This window comes from Toxorhynchites rutilus, chromosome 2 (genome assembly GCF_029784135.1).
Source record: "Toxorhynchites rutilus septentrionalis strain SRP chromosome 2, ASM2978413v1, whole genome shotgun sequence".
In the NCBI taxonomy this organism is placed as follows: domain Eukaryota; kingdom Metazoa; phylum Arthropoda; class Insecta; order Diptera; family Culicidae; genus Toxorhynchites; species Toxorhynchites rutilus.
Window position 1 is genome coordinate 108,764,159 of NC_073745.1, and position 16,571 is coordinate 108,780,729.

Below are 16,571 nucleotides of genomic sequence, written 5' to 3' on the forward strand. Positions count from 1 at the left end.
CTGCTTATGCTAATTATTTGCTAACTTTTAGTACATTATCTGTATTGTTATTATGTTTAATCACAAAGAAACCGTTTAACTTAAAAAGTTTTTTTTACTTATTTTATTTTCAAGTTTTTGTTACAAACATACAAATAAACAAACAAGCGTCAATAAAACCGTTAAAAAAAAATAGAAAATTTTCGAGGAAAAATCTTGAAAAAGTTTTTGTTAGGAAAACTTTTTTGCCTTAAATATTCACAAGTTGCGATGTATGGAAGAGTTGTAGGACATATATTTATCTACAATTTATCCACCATTTCATCAAAATCTGAGAAGACTATTTTGGGAAATTGAAATTGAAATTTTTGAAATCGATTTTTAGTGTAAGATTTCAAAAAATATTTTTTCAGTATTTTGTCCTGAAAATTCAATTATTTTCCTAAAACTCTTCCATATATCATTTTTTGTAGGACTTATCATTTTCGAGTAAAAAACTAAGTATGTCAAGTTGCTTAATTAGGTAAGGTCTTCACGCCCAGAAAGTTTCATTGAGTTTTGAGAGGGTCATGCCAATCCCATTCATTTTGATGAGTTGGCGCGAAATCCGTCTTAGGTATCTTCTGCTATTTGGTTGGCGTTGACTTGGCTAGTATTGCTTGTGTGCACAATCTGTATATAGTATTTCAAGTATCTCCCCCGAAACAACGTTTTGCATTCATCGGAACAATAGGCATCTAGTGTTTACAAATATCTATACAATAAGCTCAGCTAAGAAAAATAAGTGTTGATGTACCTAATCTATAACACATCGTATTTTATAAGTGAACGCGAATTCGAACCGCCCCCGCTCGTGGAGGTAATTCACACGTACTACGCGATTGACGAACACAAAATTCTTCCTTGTTATACTTCCTACGTTTGCTATTCTGTGCGTAAACCCATCATCTCTGAAAGCAGACACACCTTGCACAACCGCACTCCGATCCACGACGATGAGTGCAAACAACAACGAACAAAGCTAACTATTAGAAAGCTGGCGGCGATTTCAGACTATTACTGAAAGTGTAATCGCGACCGGTACCGTGCGACAATCAATAAACTGGCTTCAGTTTGAAGGATCCCTCCCGTTACGTTCAGTTTGAATATTTAGCAAACTATCGAATTCACAAACAATACGTAAAGGTGCATTTATTTTTCAAACAACCAAACGAATGAATGAAAACAGAATTTTTGTCCAATGCTACAGTCTAGTCAATATGTAAGTTTTACAGTGTAGAGACGGAGGAGGGTAAAGCATGCGTCTAATATAGCAAATGAGTGTGGAGGGAACTACTAAAGCATATGGAATTTGTTGCTGACTTAAAGAAAAACAAAATCACTAGGAGATGATGAAACATATAAATCGAATGCTCCACTGTGGAGATTCCAACATTTCGGAATAGTAGATAAAGGAATATTTACTATACCATTGTAAGATGTATCAAATTCAAATCATTCTACCTGTTAACCATTGAAACAAACAAAACAAAACAAAGCTGTCCCTGGAAAAGAGACTATTTCCCAATATATTACATACTAAGCAAGAAATCATTAGAGCTCGCAAGATTATACTATATCGAACATAAGTTTAAAGAATGCAATGTTTTACTTCTATTCGCACATTGACTGCACACGCGTACGTGTTTAAGTTGAATAAAAATTCATGAAAAGAGAAAAGATTTGTTCTTATGGTGTGAAAAAGAACTCTATCCTAACACATTCCGTGCCACGTGCACTTAAAAAAATCAATTGACGTCGATCATCGAGTATACTATCAAATTCATCATGAGATAAATTTCGTATTGTGAAAAAATATTTCTACTGAAAGATGCCTCTCTAAAACCTCGGTGACACTGCTTGCAGCTTGTTACGAAAATGTGACTGCACGAAACGCGTGCAATCGTGAGAAGTAAACAACTACATGGAATTGTATTGGCGTTGATGAGGTGGCCGTACACTGTTTGTCCGGAGGTCAAATATTTGACACTTTTTGACAGATATAGTTTGGTTTGAGATTTTTACAAACACTATTTTGTTTGCCACTCTTCAATTATCAATAGTGGCAAACAATATCATACATCGAACAAGGAAAAAAATCGACTGAAATATTTAAGGTAACCTATCTATGTACCGACAGGTTTGACGAACAGACCGAAATAATATTTTGGGCATCCAATAACTGAATATTTGCTTGTTGTGTTTCGTGTCGAATATATTTGATCAGTACACGTTGATCAAATTTTGTCTGTTAAAAAGTGTCAAATATTTGGCTCCAGTCAAACAGTATATGAACACCAGTGTTTGGATTTCTATCAAAATCGAATGATACTCAATGTGTCATGCAAGTAAACTCTCACGAACATATAACCAAATCATTCAGATACTTGTATGAATGTCAGTAATCACTTGTGTAACATTTAGTGATTAAACTAAGAGAGGAACGAAGACTGTTGATTGCAGCCGGGTGCTATGATTGATGCTAGGATCGTGAGCAAAATATCAAGCAGAACTGTCAGTGGGATACCCAATTCATAAGAAAACAAAGGGAAAATGTCAGTGGGATACCCGATATGTTGGCTCCTGTCAGTTCAATGGGGGTTCTCTAAAGACGTCACCCGGCTGGTTGTTTGCATATCCGATCTGTATCAAACATCGCATACCATTTTCGAAGCCTGCATACAAGTTTGAACCGCATATATCGTCCCATTTTACTATAGCGAAACCCACTGCACAGAAAAGTGCAAAGCAATAAATGATACAAGAAAAATTACGTCATCATTCAGTCACCATTTGCGGAGAGCAGCGAATGGGAAAAGAGATAAAACGCGAGAGTTTTTGCTTCTCACTGGAGCGGTGTTGCTAGTAAAACTATGCGGTCTATATGAATATACATATTTCAAGGGATAGCGGCGTTAAAAATGGAAAATATAATCTGACTACCCTCCCTTAGCCTCTATCGAGCTAAATAATAATATAGTTTGCACTCTCTGAGACTTAAAAATCAGGATCTGCTACATTAGCTGAATATGAATCTTTCGCTTTGCGTAGTCCGTACGATCCTGCTGTTTCATGATGCATAGAGAGGTCGATATGCATATGTTAGAGGCAAAGAAGAAAATAAGCTTTCTGACCAAAAGCGTATATGATAGCTTTGCTTGCATGCTGGTGTGCAATAAAGTGCGAGTCGATGCAGAGTTGTCTCGTTCTCTTTTGTGTCGTGATTCGCAACACATAACAACAAAAGAATACCGCTGGGGGAAATGTTTCCTGAAAGATCATATTTGAATGAACGAAAGCGATTTTTTCAATGAGTGGATCATTTGGCAAACACTGATGAACACCCTTACATTGCTTCCCCTTGCTTCGTTCGAATTCGCCAGCTTCTATCGAACAAAATTGTTTGTTTCTCTCCATCAGTTATCGTACAGTCAAATTTTCGTGCGTACTCCGATCCAATGTCACCTCGGTTTAATCCCATTGAGTGGCAGTGGCAATCCCATTTTATTGTTATTGTTTCGTCGTTTGACATCTAGGTCTTTGTGAATCTTAGGGTGCTCATACACTGTTTGACCGAAGCCAAATATTTGACTCTTTTTGACAGATAAAATTTGGTCGACGTGTACTGATCAAATATATGCTACACAAAACACAACAAGCAAATATTCAATTTTTGGATGCCTCGAATACTTTTTTAGTCTGTTCTTCGAACCTGTCGGTACATGGTTAGGTTACCTTGAATATTTCAGTCGATTTTATCCATGTTCGGTGTTTGACATTGTTTAACACTGTTGAATATTTAAGAGTGGCAAACAAAATAGTGTTTGTACAAATATCAAATCAAACTTTATCTGTCAAAATATATCAAATATTTGACCTCCGGGCAAACAGTGTACGGCCACCTTTACTTATACCATATCGCGTATTTCTGCGTGTAGTTTGAACCTGAGACGAGACATGACAATAGGGGGCCGATTCCGGACCACTTCTTCTGTCAAACTCGGACCACTTGCAACTCGGCTTCTGATTGGTTGATGAGGAAAACAATTGACAAAGATAAATATACAAAAATGAGATTTCCAACATTTTCACAGTGTTGCCAAATATATTCAAAATTATTCTATTATAAAATTTCTATTATGGATTCTTTGTATATTTTCGTTTCTGTTACGTCCGGTACTCAGTTCCTGAAGAGAGGGAACCATTGCATCGGAATTTCCACCCTACATCTTTTTGTGATTCTTTTGCCATCTAGCATAGCATAATAGCAGCGGCCTAGCAGAGAAGAACATTCAATTATTTTCCAACAGTAAAGCAATTAGCAATAAAATTAGGATCAAATAACAAATAACAACGATACGGTGCCGACATCTGGATACGAAATTAGTTTTTAACAAGCCTTACTACTCAGTCCGAAGGCACTTTTAAATTGCTAAAATCTGAATGAAAATTTTTACTTGGCGTTATTTATTTACTTGAAGCACGTCTTTCTTACCCTAACTTGACCTATTTTCTATACACTTTCCGATATTCTCACTAAAACTTATCATTATAATATAAAATTATCTTCAAATACAATTTTTGTACGAGATTATTTTACCAAATGAAGAAAGCAAAGTTTTCCATTCACATTCACATTCACACTAAATTGATACGGAAAATTTAATTTTTATTCATAATTTCTATTTGGAAAGGGTACATTCTACCTGAAAACCCATATTTTTCTTTAACTCGTGAAACGAAATGAAACGATTTCATCGTGAAGTGTAAATGATAAGGCCCATAATTTCTTGATAAATAAAATGAACTATGAATTTAATTCATGTATTTCAACATATACTCCTACTATCAAATTTACGTTTTCTAGTTTTCTTCATCTCTTCACATTTAATTTTTTTGCATACCAAAATAACAGGAAAGTACTTATTGTTTGAAATATGTGACATTCGGTTGAAGAATTAACACAAAAAATGGTGCAGCTCAGAAAATACATGATACGAAGAACACATGTTTTTCTTTGGAAAATAATCTTCCGAAATTTTATAACATTTGGCAACCTTCACATCTCGCTTTCCTGTTATCTAGCACTTGGTCGACGAAAATGCAGAAAGAAGAGTAAGAAGCCAGTTGTCACGTCTTGTCTTAAGGCTGATTTAGACGATGCCAGTCAGCGCGCTAGTTGAAGTATCCAGTGAATAGAGAACAGACACTCTGTTCAAGTTACTTGTACCAGTATCGAACAAGTAATTGGCCTCTAACTTGAACAGAGTGTCTGTTCTCTATTCACTGGATACTTCAACTAGCGCGCTGACTGGCATCGTCTAAATCAGCCTTTAGGTTTGAACGAGTTGCCTAGATCTCAGAACTCGTTCAGGTGCGTAAATGCGCACGCGACCCAGTAACTCAGATCTGTCAATTTCAGCCTGGAGGATCTTCGCTCTAAATACAGCTTGATTCACAGCACGCCGAATGTGAAGGGTTTTGATATGCAACAGTGCGCATCGGTCCTCATAGATTCGTCGAGTCACGCCAATGTAAATTATTCAGCGCCCGCCTCACAAACATCCTTTGCACGGACCCAATTCTCGGAGAATAAGAACCGTGACCGAAATAAATCGAAGCAGTAAACAACTGAAACAGAAATAACCACTTAGAAAAAGTGTAGTAGGCTAGAAATATTGCCTCACATTTCTATTAGAAATTTATTCTGAGGTCAATGTACGCACGCAAACTTGGGATTCACTGATTGCCCGGTTAGTTTGAAATAAAGGATACGATCTTTTAGCAATGTCCGACCGAGCTTTAGCGAGCGTCGGACGGCATACCTCTGCCCGGGGCGATACATTTGCCCGGAGATACGTTTACCCGGTTAATTTTTGTTTTGAAATACAATACCGCGCCACAATATTTCTAGCCTACTACAGTTTTTCTGAGTGGTAGTTTCTGTTGCAGTCGTTTTATTCTTGAAACCGATTGCACATTTAGCGACACTCACTTTGAGAAAGTTTATGGTGCACCAGTACGCAAAATGATCCAAGAGCTCCTGCAGTTCACTTCACTTTTTTTTCCTTTGTTGATTTAATTAGGCTCAAGTGGATAAAGAGCCACCATCAAGCAATACATTTTAAAACTATTTGAATATATTATAACTACATAATTATTAACTTAAGTCTAATTAGCTAAAACTACAGTGCAATATAAAAAAATATATAATTTATTCCTTCGTTGCCTCGTCGGTATTATCCTTGTCTGGAACAGTGCCTGTGGTGGGTCGTAACAACTACATCGCCAGTTGATGGAACAACGGTATCCTTTTGTAGTGAGTGCCTGTTTGTTATGTTAATAGCTCCTGTAATGATCTTATCTCAACGGGTACTAAGTTCTGCTTGTGTAATAGGAAAGGAAGGGAGAATGGACAGTGGGAGTAGGAGATGTGACCTAAATAATAACATTAGCGCTTCTTAGGAAGACATATATGGAGAACATAAAATTAGGGTCGCGAGTAGCTATGATATCGCGAACTGGCATGCGTGAGTGGACTCCTTGAGCCTCTAAATCGGCAACCAGTTTAATTCTATCATTGCAAAATTCATTACATGACCAAACAACGTGCTCGATGTCATGATATCAATCAGCTTCACTTTGAACAACAAGAAAAATTTTGAGATCATTAGCATAGATGAGTAGCCCACCATTTCGCAGAAAAACTACCACATCGTTGAAGTACAGTGTAAACAGTAATGGACCTAGATGCGCATCGCACCGATGCAAGTCGTTATAAATTCACAAAGATTGCTCTCAACTGATCGCTTTGGATAAAATCCGTGCTGGAAATGGCTAATGTAGCTTCTGCATGGACTGAACAATACAGCATTCACAATGGATTCAAGGCATTTCGATCCCGCCGACAAAGATGTTATTCTACGGCATAATTACCGATGTCAGTTTTATCGCCCTTCTTGAAAATAGGAATCATACAAGAGGATTTCCAGACTGTCGGAAGTTTTCCATTCTATTTCGCTGCTGCTCTGGTTGCCCGTTTTGGTCGGTACGATTTGAGGAGCACAAAATGGACCAATCAAAAATGGGCACATAGTGCATTTTGACAATGCTTGATATTTCACAATTATTCAATTATTTATCTCAAGAAAAATGAAATGTTATTCGTTATGATAGATGCGTAGATATATTTCCTATGCAAAAACCTTTGCGATCTATTGAGAAATGCTCGAGTTATAAGCGTTCCAAATCTTGCATTTTTTCCTACTTGTTCAGTGCCTAGATTTCCATTTCACCCCCTATATCTTCCGGTTAGACGTAGTCCTACGTCAAAATCGATTTATTTCGAATGGCGATGAAAAAAAGACTACAAAAGATAGTTCAATAGAACAAATTTTCCTCAAATCCTACGTTTGAAAGGCATTCTACACCAAATGACGATGAAAATATGGTTGTCGTCATGGTCGTTCCGGCATCTACAACATCTTGGCACTACTGGACAACAATCTGAGCATCGAAACAAAGCCCGGTTCCGGACGGCCGAACCCTGAGCGACAAGAAGCTCCAAAGGATGCTGAAGAGGATGATCGAGGGAACAGCCGGGAGGTCAAACAGTGAAAGAGTACCTGGCGAACATGGACATACATGTCAGGAAGCGGAAGTCCCGTCCACTAGTCTCGGAGCTGCAAGCAATGACGCAGCAGTAGCGGCTGAATAAGATGGTCAAGTCGAATCGCGAATCGCGAAGTGACAGTGGTGATGGACGACGAGATCTATCTCACCCTGGATGGCAACGACTGGCAGGGCACTTCGTGTTTTGCTTCCCCCACGAAGGAGGTGAGCTCCGAAGCGAAGTTTATTTCACACACCAAGTTCCCCAAGGGTCTACTGTGGCTTACAACGAGAAGTCCAGTCGTTCATCAAGAAATACCATGAGGGTGAAGACGCGGTGTTCTGGCCAGATCTGGCGTCGGCCCTCTACTCAAAGCGATCGTTAGGCGGATTCGCCGCCGTGGATATCGCGGTTTTTTTTCTCAGCTGACACATACTGCGGTTCCACAGGCGGTTTTCAGGGCGGTTTCATTATTCTACCAGAGAACTGTCAGTTTCATTTGTGTTGTTTTTGAGTGTTATATGGCCACGGCTGGGATGTTGGAACAAAAAATAGTCAACAATAAACGTAATATTAAATTCATTAAGCTATAAAGACTTACCGAATCATTTATTTCTTGAAAATCGATACTCTATTATACTGTTATACTCCTGCGAGTAAATTACGGGATCGTGTTATTTGTTGTTGAAAAATGATAGTAGAGTTCAAGTATGTGCGTTTGACAATATTGATGCATAATTCATGAACACTCATATACACTCCGCAATGAAAACCGCCCCGGTCTGTGTGACATGGCTCATTCGCAATACACTGTACATCCTCCGCTGCGGTTTCACTCTCGGAATCCGCGGCGTCGAATCCGCCTAATGTGACATAGACCTTAGGCGGCGGCGACACTGGATGCAGAAAAGTGGTCGTACGAATTGTATGCAATAGTGAAGCTAAATAACCACATTGAGTTGTATTGGTGTGGTTACATTGCTTCCCCCTTGCTTCGTTCGTATTCGTCAGCTTCTATCGAACAAAATTGTTTGTTTATTCGTACAATCAAATTTTCGTGCGTACTCCTATCCAAAGTAACCTTAGCCTTAGAGGAGATGGAGCGGCTAAATATCGATGTGGAACTCAGGTCGGCGAACCCGCCCAACGTCCCCCAGCTGCGTCCCATCGAGAATTTCTGAGCAAACCTGATGCGTAAAATCTACCCCAACAATTTTGCCGCGAAAACTGAGAAGGAATTGATAAATAAAACGAAGAAAGAACTCAAAAACATGCCTACACGCATATTTTCGTCCGCCATGGCGAATGTTCTGGTTAACTGCCGGTTTTTGCAAGTAAGTACCTTCCATGGGAAATTTATCAAACTCAATTGTCTGTCTTATGGCAGGTTTACATTAGGGAGATCTATAGCTACAGATGAATTTATTCACCCCAAAATAGATGTAAACGGTTGAGAATATATATGATAAATATTTTCGAGGTATATATGTATAGAATATTTAGAATAAATTCAGGCATATGTATGCGAGCTGGAAGCCTTTTTGGATGAGCACAATAAATTATTGAAATTATTCTAATCACACCGATGCTCGGAATGCAAAATAACAGTCACGCTATTGTCAATCCTGATAAAAAACCGATTGAAGAGCACATGTGTAGATCCAGTAGCCACAGCTACTTTATTTATTAGGAACATCATTACTCATTTTTAATTAATATTTTAATATTATGTGATTGGAGGAGACGAAACAAAAAAAAGAGTGCCCTCGATGGATTCTTATGTGTGTCGTTTGATGAATTGGCGCAGTCAGGACAACGTCATTCTAGGATGTCTTGAGCTGTGTTAATAATCCATGGTCAACATATTCGCAAAGGTAGAGAGCGAACGACTGCGATTCCTATGAGACAATCAACAGGAGCGGTTCGAGGAATGATAGCGAGACGCTATCATGAGTAACACCTACATATCCTTTGTTTAAACGACAGCACGTGTGTTCAAACAAAAGAAATGCAGTCTTTAATGGGCTCTATTACAAAATTACACGTATTTCATCCAACATGTTGCTGGGTGTATACAAGATTTATAGAAGAATCGTTTAGTTCGGACTGTTTTCTGAGTATTTAAACAACATCGAGTAATGATTTTCATCCAAATTTAAGCAATTTAAAATTATTTCCGTGTCTGCTAATCTGGTACAGATCAAATTAACTCCACGAATACGGATTACTTATTTTGAAATTTATTTTGCGCCGAGGCAAGGTTGTTACATTTTATAGCACGAATGATCAGATTTCTGAATGCAAAAGACGAATCCTGAGATCCGATCGATCCGGTCCATTTCTCTGTACATCATAGATCTCATCCCCATCTCCACATCACACTCAGGTTCGGGAAGTTCCCCCGGTCCAATGCAATACCTGATCAAATCTTCAAGTATCTGCTCAGCATCCACGTGGAATCTATCCTTCATCGATCATAATCAATTAATTTTATAGATCGTTGAACCATTTGAATACACATGTATGTACATGTATTGCAATACATTAGTTACACAAAATATTCACTATAAGTAATTTATATGGTAGAACAACGTTTGCCGGGTCAGCTAGTAAAATAATAATAATGATAAAGAAATACAATCTATGAAAATAATTCGTTTTATTTTCGCCTATATTCAACATTGCAAATCTTAAAACTAGGGAATAATACCGCCACCATAAACCAACACTGGGCACTCAAGAAATGTATCATGACCATCTTTAGTCACTTTTACCAATCAACGGAAGGAAGCGATGGTGAAGTAGAAGTCCTCGGGCCAAAATAGCACACGACAGCACACAGACGATACCGGGGGGCATAAATTTACCAGATCTGGACCATCTAGCGCCCATGATGCCGGCCAGCACCAGCGAGGTACCCACCTGCAGGAGCGGTCTCGGGGGATCCTGGGAGGTAAGCAAAGCACCGTAGCCTAGGATGGCTCCAAACGTTAAACCAGCCGCCAGTGAAGGAACGGAACCTTTAGGTGCGATATTGTTGGAATACGTCAAATAGTTTAATACTTGTGGAAATTAATGTTACCGGCTTTTACGTATCCTAGAATCCCCCCGGCTGCAACAGTAGCAGCGTAAGCGTATCCCAACAAATCAGCCGGCATATTTTAAGTCAAAAAATTACAGTTATTACACAATCGGTATAAATATAGTACAAAACACGGATAGACCTAATCGCACTATGAGTACGCATCAAAATATAACAGCATTAAATTCGAAAACAATTTTGACAGCACAATGAAAACAACGGGGTTTGAAGGAACGGTACGGAAATGGAACAAGTAGTGTTTTCGATAGTGATGCCAGCTGTGAAATATTCGCGTTGACGGCATTGAGCTTCGTATTACGAAAAGGGTTTGCAGGAGAGATGAACACACTTTTAAAACAAAAATTATGAATGAAAATTATTTTTCTCAAATCAAATCAGTAATCTATTTAAATGAAAGTCACTTTTTCTTGCTAGTAGTGAAAAAATATCATACAAAAATTGAGTCTAAAGATAATTTTATACACTCGACAAAAAAATTAGAGGAACAGAGTGCGAAGTCGGAAATTTACAGTGATTTTTGACGTGCTGTAACATCGTGAAAAATCGACGCATATCGATGGGATGCACATGATTTTGAAGCTACAACATTCAGGTATTATATTTTTTACGTACGTATTTTTATCTTGGTATGTGTAGGTGTAGTAGGTAACAACATCGGCAAGAGATGAAAAATCGATTTTTCTTTGTTTTTTCAAGATTATTCTGGACTAACACAATTTTTTGCTGACCAACTCAACAGCAAATCCAATTAACATTATCAACCAGCTTTTATTTGGTTCCAAGAACGTCTTTAAGGGACCTTTCCACACCAAGATATTTCAGTTTGAATGAAAAATTGTCCCTACGTCTTCGATGATGAATTATTCAATAAACAACCAGTTTTTAAAACTCCATTAAATTCTGCGTAAGGTTAATTTGTTACTTTGACGAAAAAATAAATACGAACGATTGTAACTTTCGTTTTCATGCGTTTGTACGCAAGACGAAAGTTACAAATCGTTCATTCTGAGAGTCGCGTAAGATTTTGTACTTCTGGTACCATTTGCAATTAAATGCTCCACTAATTTACTTAAAAATTTTAAAAATCGGCTAGAAATAACGACTGAATGTATCAATACGAAACGAGCGCGGATTTTTAAGGAATATACTAGGCTGAAAATATTCACCTGGAAACATTAGAACTTACTGCGATATTTGTAGAATTACAGTGGATTTTGTAAAGCATTATGAAAATCCTGTTTTTGGCACTTTTTTTAAATCGAAGCAATAAATTAAAATTATTTTTTTTCGTCAAAGTAACAAATTATCCTTGAGCAGAATTTAATGGAGTTTGCTTTTCGATTTGCGGTGCGATGGTTGTTTGTCGAATTATTCATAATCAAAGACGAATGTGTAATTTTTCATTCAAACTGAAATATCTCTGTGTGAGAAGGTCCTACAGAAACGTTTTTGGAACCAAATAAAAGCTGGTGATAAGGTTAATTGGATTTACCATTGAATTGGTTAGCCAAAAATTGTGTTAGTCCAGAATATTCTTGAAAAAAAAAAACAAAGAAAAAACGATTTTTCAGATCTCCCGATATTGTTGCCCACCGAGATGAAGAACAGAAGGTGGGAATATTCACGGGTTTCGGTTGTGTTAAACTTTGATTGTATTAGTAGTCACGAAGATAGGAAGTTCACATACCAGGTATACTAGTCAGTTTGAATGGTACAACATTGAATGTGTCAACAAATAACGTTGAAAGAGAACATACAGAAACTAATTGCATATTTCCAAAAAAAATTTTTTCGCATTATAAAAAAAAAACAGAACACGTCATGAACTAAAATGTTTAATTTTTTCTTTGGTTTCTTCTTATATCAGAAATAGTATTCTAATGTCTACTATGTTTGGATTTGAGAGCAACTTCATGGAAGTTTATCTCTTGTCAGCAATTGTAATTACTTTTTTTTTACAATTCAGTATTCGTCTCAAACTAAGACACAAGCGAAAAACTTTTCGTCTCAATCTAGGTCATATGCAGTCAACTAAATTTATTTCTCAAGCATTTTACATGAAAAAAACTTGCAACCTTTTTTTCCATGCACTGTCAAATGTTACTACAGTGTGTCTTTAACTAGATCCTCGGATAATTTCTTACCACCACTGTCAACGGTTACAGTGAAACCATCGAATTCTGTTCGTGTGATGCTCGCCTTAGTGAACCATCAAATCTTGTCGTTCATCAAACGGACGTAAGAGCTGCGTTTCTCAAAAAAAGAAACGCGTTTTCGAAAGAGAATGCTTATAGGCTTATATGCTTATATAAGTTACCTTTATTACTATATGTTACTAGCTGACCCGGCAAACGTCGTCTCGCCCAAAATTAATCTAACCACCACAGAATCATTTGTTGCACCCTAATACCTTCACATGCCAAATTTCATCTCATTTGCTTGATTAATTCTCGAAAATGTAGAAAGTTGTGTTCCATTTGTATGGCAGCCCCCAATAGAGAGAGGGGGAGGGGTCTCGAACTATCATAAGAACCTTCCCCGACCCCAAAAACCCCTACATACCAATTTTCATGTCGATCGGTTCAGTAGTTTCCGAGTCTATAAGAATCAGAGAGACAGACAGACAGAAATCGATTTATATATATATATATATATATATATATATATATATATATATATATATATATATATATATATATATATATATATATATATATATATATATATATATATATATATATATATAGATACTGTCAGCCGCCGGTGACTAACGCAGCCCGTGCGAAAACTCGGTGTCAGTCACCGTGACTGACGTGACAGTCAACGTGTTAACTGAGGATACCTACATTCGCCAGCCCAAAGGAATTGAGAAGGGAAATCAAGCCTGTAAGCTCGACAAATCTATTTATGGGCTGAAACAAGCTTCGAAGGCATCGAACGAAACACAACGTATTTTGGCGCTGACAACTTCACTATTGGTACTATTTATCTTCTTCTATACGTAGATGACTAAGTAGTGATAAAAGACGCAAGTCAATACTTATATCGATAGTTAAAACATGGGATTTAGCGCAGCAAGAAATCAAATTCATATATATTCCATTGTACAGTTCCGTATTCTTGTACGGATTGAACAACTGTTCAATAGATGGATTCATAAGACAAATAATTTTATAGATTGCAATAAATTGTTATGGAGTGCCCCAACTGATTGATGCAAAAATCTCGTGAATTCATTAAGAAATGACTGAGCTATAAGCCTTCGAAATTGGGCAGCTTTGAGATGAGACTTACCATTTACAATTTGCACCCCGATATATTCCCTTAAGACGAAATCCTACGTCAATATGAATATCATGGTAGTTGATGCTCGCATTTGAACAGTCTAAAGACCAATAACTAGGATTTAAGGACCTGTATTCATTGAATGAAACGTGCAAACATGATAACCATTTTCTCATACTTTATTGGTAATCTTCCTAAAAAGCTATACATTACGAAAATCCAACCGTTCAAAAATCGGAACGGCTTTTCCTTATTCTTATCGCTGTATTTCACACCTTGTGCTATACTATCCTTAATAACAATTAATACTAACACGTTTAAGGTTTAAACCATGCACTGTAATGGTCTTAGAAGAGATTTTCATTTTGAAAAGTACCGAATAATTTGCTCTATGTATAAAAACAATACTTCCTTAATACCTATCCAGAACGAACATAACGACGAGGAAACGACACCAACAGAAAACACGAATGTACTGTTGCTCATCGTGAAGATGACATGCATAAAAGATGGTTTCTCTAGGTAAACTTCCAGTGTGTCGAGCGATGAGTTGTACCGTAGCATCTCCGACGTATCTTTGAGTCCATCATTGTTATTTCCCTAGTCGTTGTCTGGGCCTACCAAACTTAACGCAAATACTAAAGCTAGCAAATGAATCTTTGAATTGTTGTGTTTTTCTGTGATGGCCTGAATACTCCATGTTGTGTGGATATGTCGTTGGTTCGATGAAGTGCGTGATGATACCTTGAAGCCAAGGGTATGTAAGCACTTAACTGAGGAAGCCCCAAATCGTAAACACCAGCTTGTACACCACTAGAAGCACAATCACCTTGGTCGCTTGGTGCAGCCAGTATAGACTGTGGATAAAGAGAAACACAGGATTACCAATCGGTTTTCGCGTATTAACTCTCATTGTTACACATACCGATTCCATCGGACAAGGGCCTCCGGGACGGTTTCGAGCGGATCGTTCAGAAGGTACTTCCGGATGCCGCAGAAGTACTGCTCCAGGAAGAAGTCCCAGTTGATTTTGCGCATGTTGAAGAAGAACAGCTTCTGATCTGCACTGGACAGTTTCGCCCACAATGCGTTGGTATTCTTCGTTTTGAAATCCCACTGGCGCATGGAGAAGTACTCGATGACGTCCATGAAACGATGAATCTTCTTGTAGGTGCGCATGAGTCTGAAATTGAGTAGACGTTAGTATACTGCAGCAATGGTTCATTTGTGAACAATGGGCCACAATGTTTGCAATGTTGTAAACACTGTAATCCGTCCTATTTTATAATAACATTTGAACAATATATATTAGGCTGTCAAAAAAGTCCTGCGGTATTTCCGCGAGGTGTCGTTGTAAGCGCGTTGTTCTAGTTGTATTCATTGTATCGAGTCATACTATAGCTTGTTGGAAAGGTATTTTTGCGCGCTATAATATAGTCCTTGACAGTGTTTTGTTTGGTTAAGTCGTTCGTGAGTTATTGTGTCGCAAATATGGAGCAAAATAAAGAGAAAATCCGACATGTTTTACAGTACTACTATGACAAAGGCAAAAATGCATCTCAAGCTGCCAATAAAATTTGTGCAGTTTATGGACCCGATACAGTTTCCATTTCCACTGCACAACGATGGTTTTTTCGTTCTGGTGTAGAGGTCGTCGAAGATGCGCCACGCTCCGGAAGGCCTGTCGTCGAAAATTGCGACAAAATCGCTGAATTAGCCGAGAAAGACCGGCAAAGTAGCAGCCGTAGCATCGGCCAAGAGCTGGGGATAAGTCATCAAACCGTTATTAACCATTTGAAGAAGCTTGGATTCACAAAGAAGCTCGATGTATGGGTGCCACACACGTTGACGCAAAAAAACATCTTTGACCGTATCGACGCATGTGAATCGCTGCTGAATCGCAACAAAATCGACCCGTTTCTGAAGTGGATGGTGACTGGCGATGAAAAGTGGGTCACTTACGACAACGTGAAGCGCAAACGGTCGTGGTCGAAGCCCGCTGAAGCGGCTCAGACGGTGGCCAAGCCCTCATTAACGGCCAGGAAGGTTCTGCTGTGTGTTTGGTGGGATTGTCAAGGAATAATCTATTATGAGCTGCTTCCCTATGGCCAAACGCTCAATTCGGACCTGTACTGCCAACAACTGGACCGCTTGAAGGTAGCACTCATGAAGAAGAGACCATCTTTGATAAACAGAGGCCACATTGTCTTCCATCAGGACAACGCCAGGCCACACACTTCTTTGGTGACGCACCAGAAGCTCCGGGAGCTCGGATGGGAGGTTCTTTTGCATGTTTTTGTCCATGGCGAACGAGCAAGGTAGTCAGAAGTTAGCCACAAAAGAGGCCTGTGAAAATTGGCTATCCGAGTTTTTTGCCAATAAGGAAGCGAGTTTCTATAACAGGGGTATTATGAAGTTGGCATCTCGTTGGGAACAAGTCATCGAACAAAACGGCGCATATTTGACTTAAAACCGATGATTGTAACTAATTTTATGAACAAATGAAAATTAAAAAAAAAATACCGCAGGACTTTTTTGACAGCCTAATATTAT

General features: G+C 38.2%; 2 protein-coding genes across 9 annotated transcripts in view; both read right to left on the reverse strand.

The window, feature by feature from the left end:
- Window positions 1-10,272: 10,272 nt before the first annotated feature.
- On the reverse strand, window positions 10,273-10,899 carry LOC129770306 (transmembrane protein 14 homolog). Its single transcript, XM_055773046.1, has 2 exons — window positions 10,713-10,899; window positions 10,273-10,650 (listed from the first exon to the last, which is right to left on the reverse strand). The coding sequence occupies exons 1-2, from the start codon at window positions 10,786-10,788 to the stop codon at window positions 10,391-10,393; spliced, it is 336 nt and encodes a 111-aa protein (XP_055629021.1). The 5' UTR covers window positions 10,789-10,899; the 3' UTR covers window positions 10,273-10,390.
- Window positions 10,900-14,192: 3,293 nt separating this feature from the next.
- The window catches only part of LOC129770302 (fatty acyl-CoA reductase wat), a 93,598-nt gene continuing 91,219 nt past the window's right edge, over window positions 14,193-16,571 (reverse strand). For all 8 annotated transcript variants that reach the window (XM_055773036.1, XM_055773039.1, XM_055773038.1 and 5 more), the window contains 2 exons: window positions 14,944-15,201; window positions 14,193-14,875 (listed from right to left, as the gene is read on the reverse strand). In XM_055773036.1, the coding sequence (XP_055629011.1) occupies window positions 14,788-14,875; window positions 14,944-15,201 (346 nt within the window). In that variant the 3' untranslated portion in view covers window positions 14,193-14,787. The remainder of the gene's footprint in view (window positions 14,876-14,943; window positions 15,202-16,571) is intronic.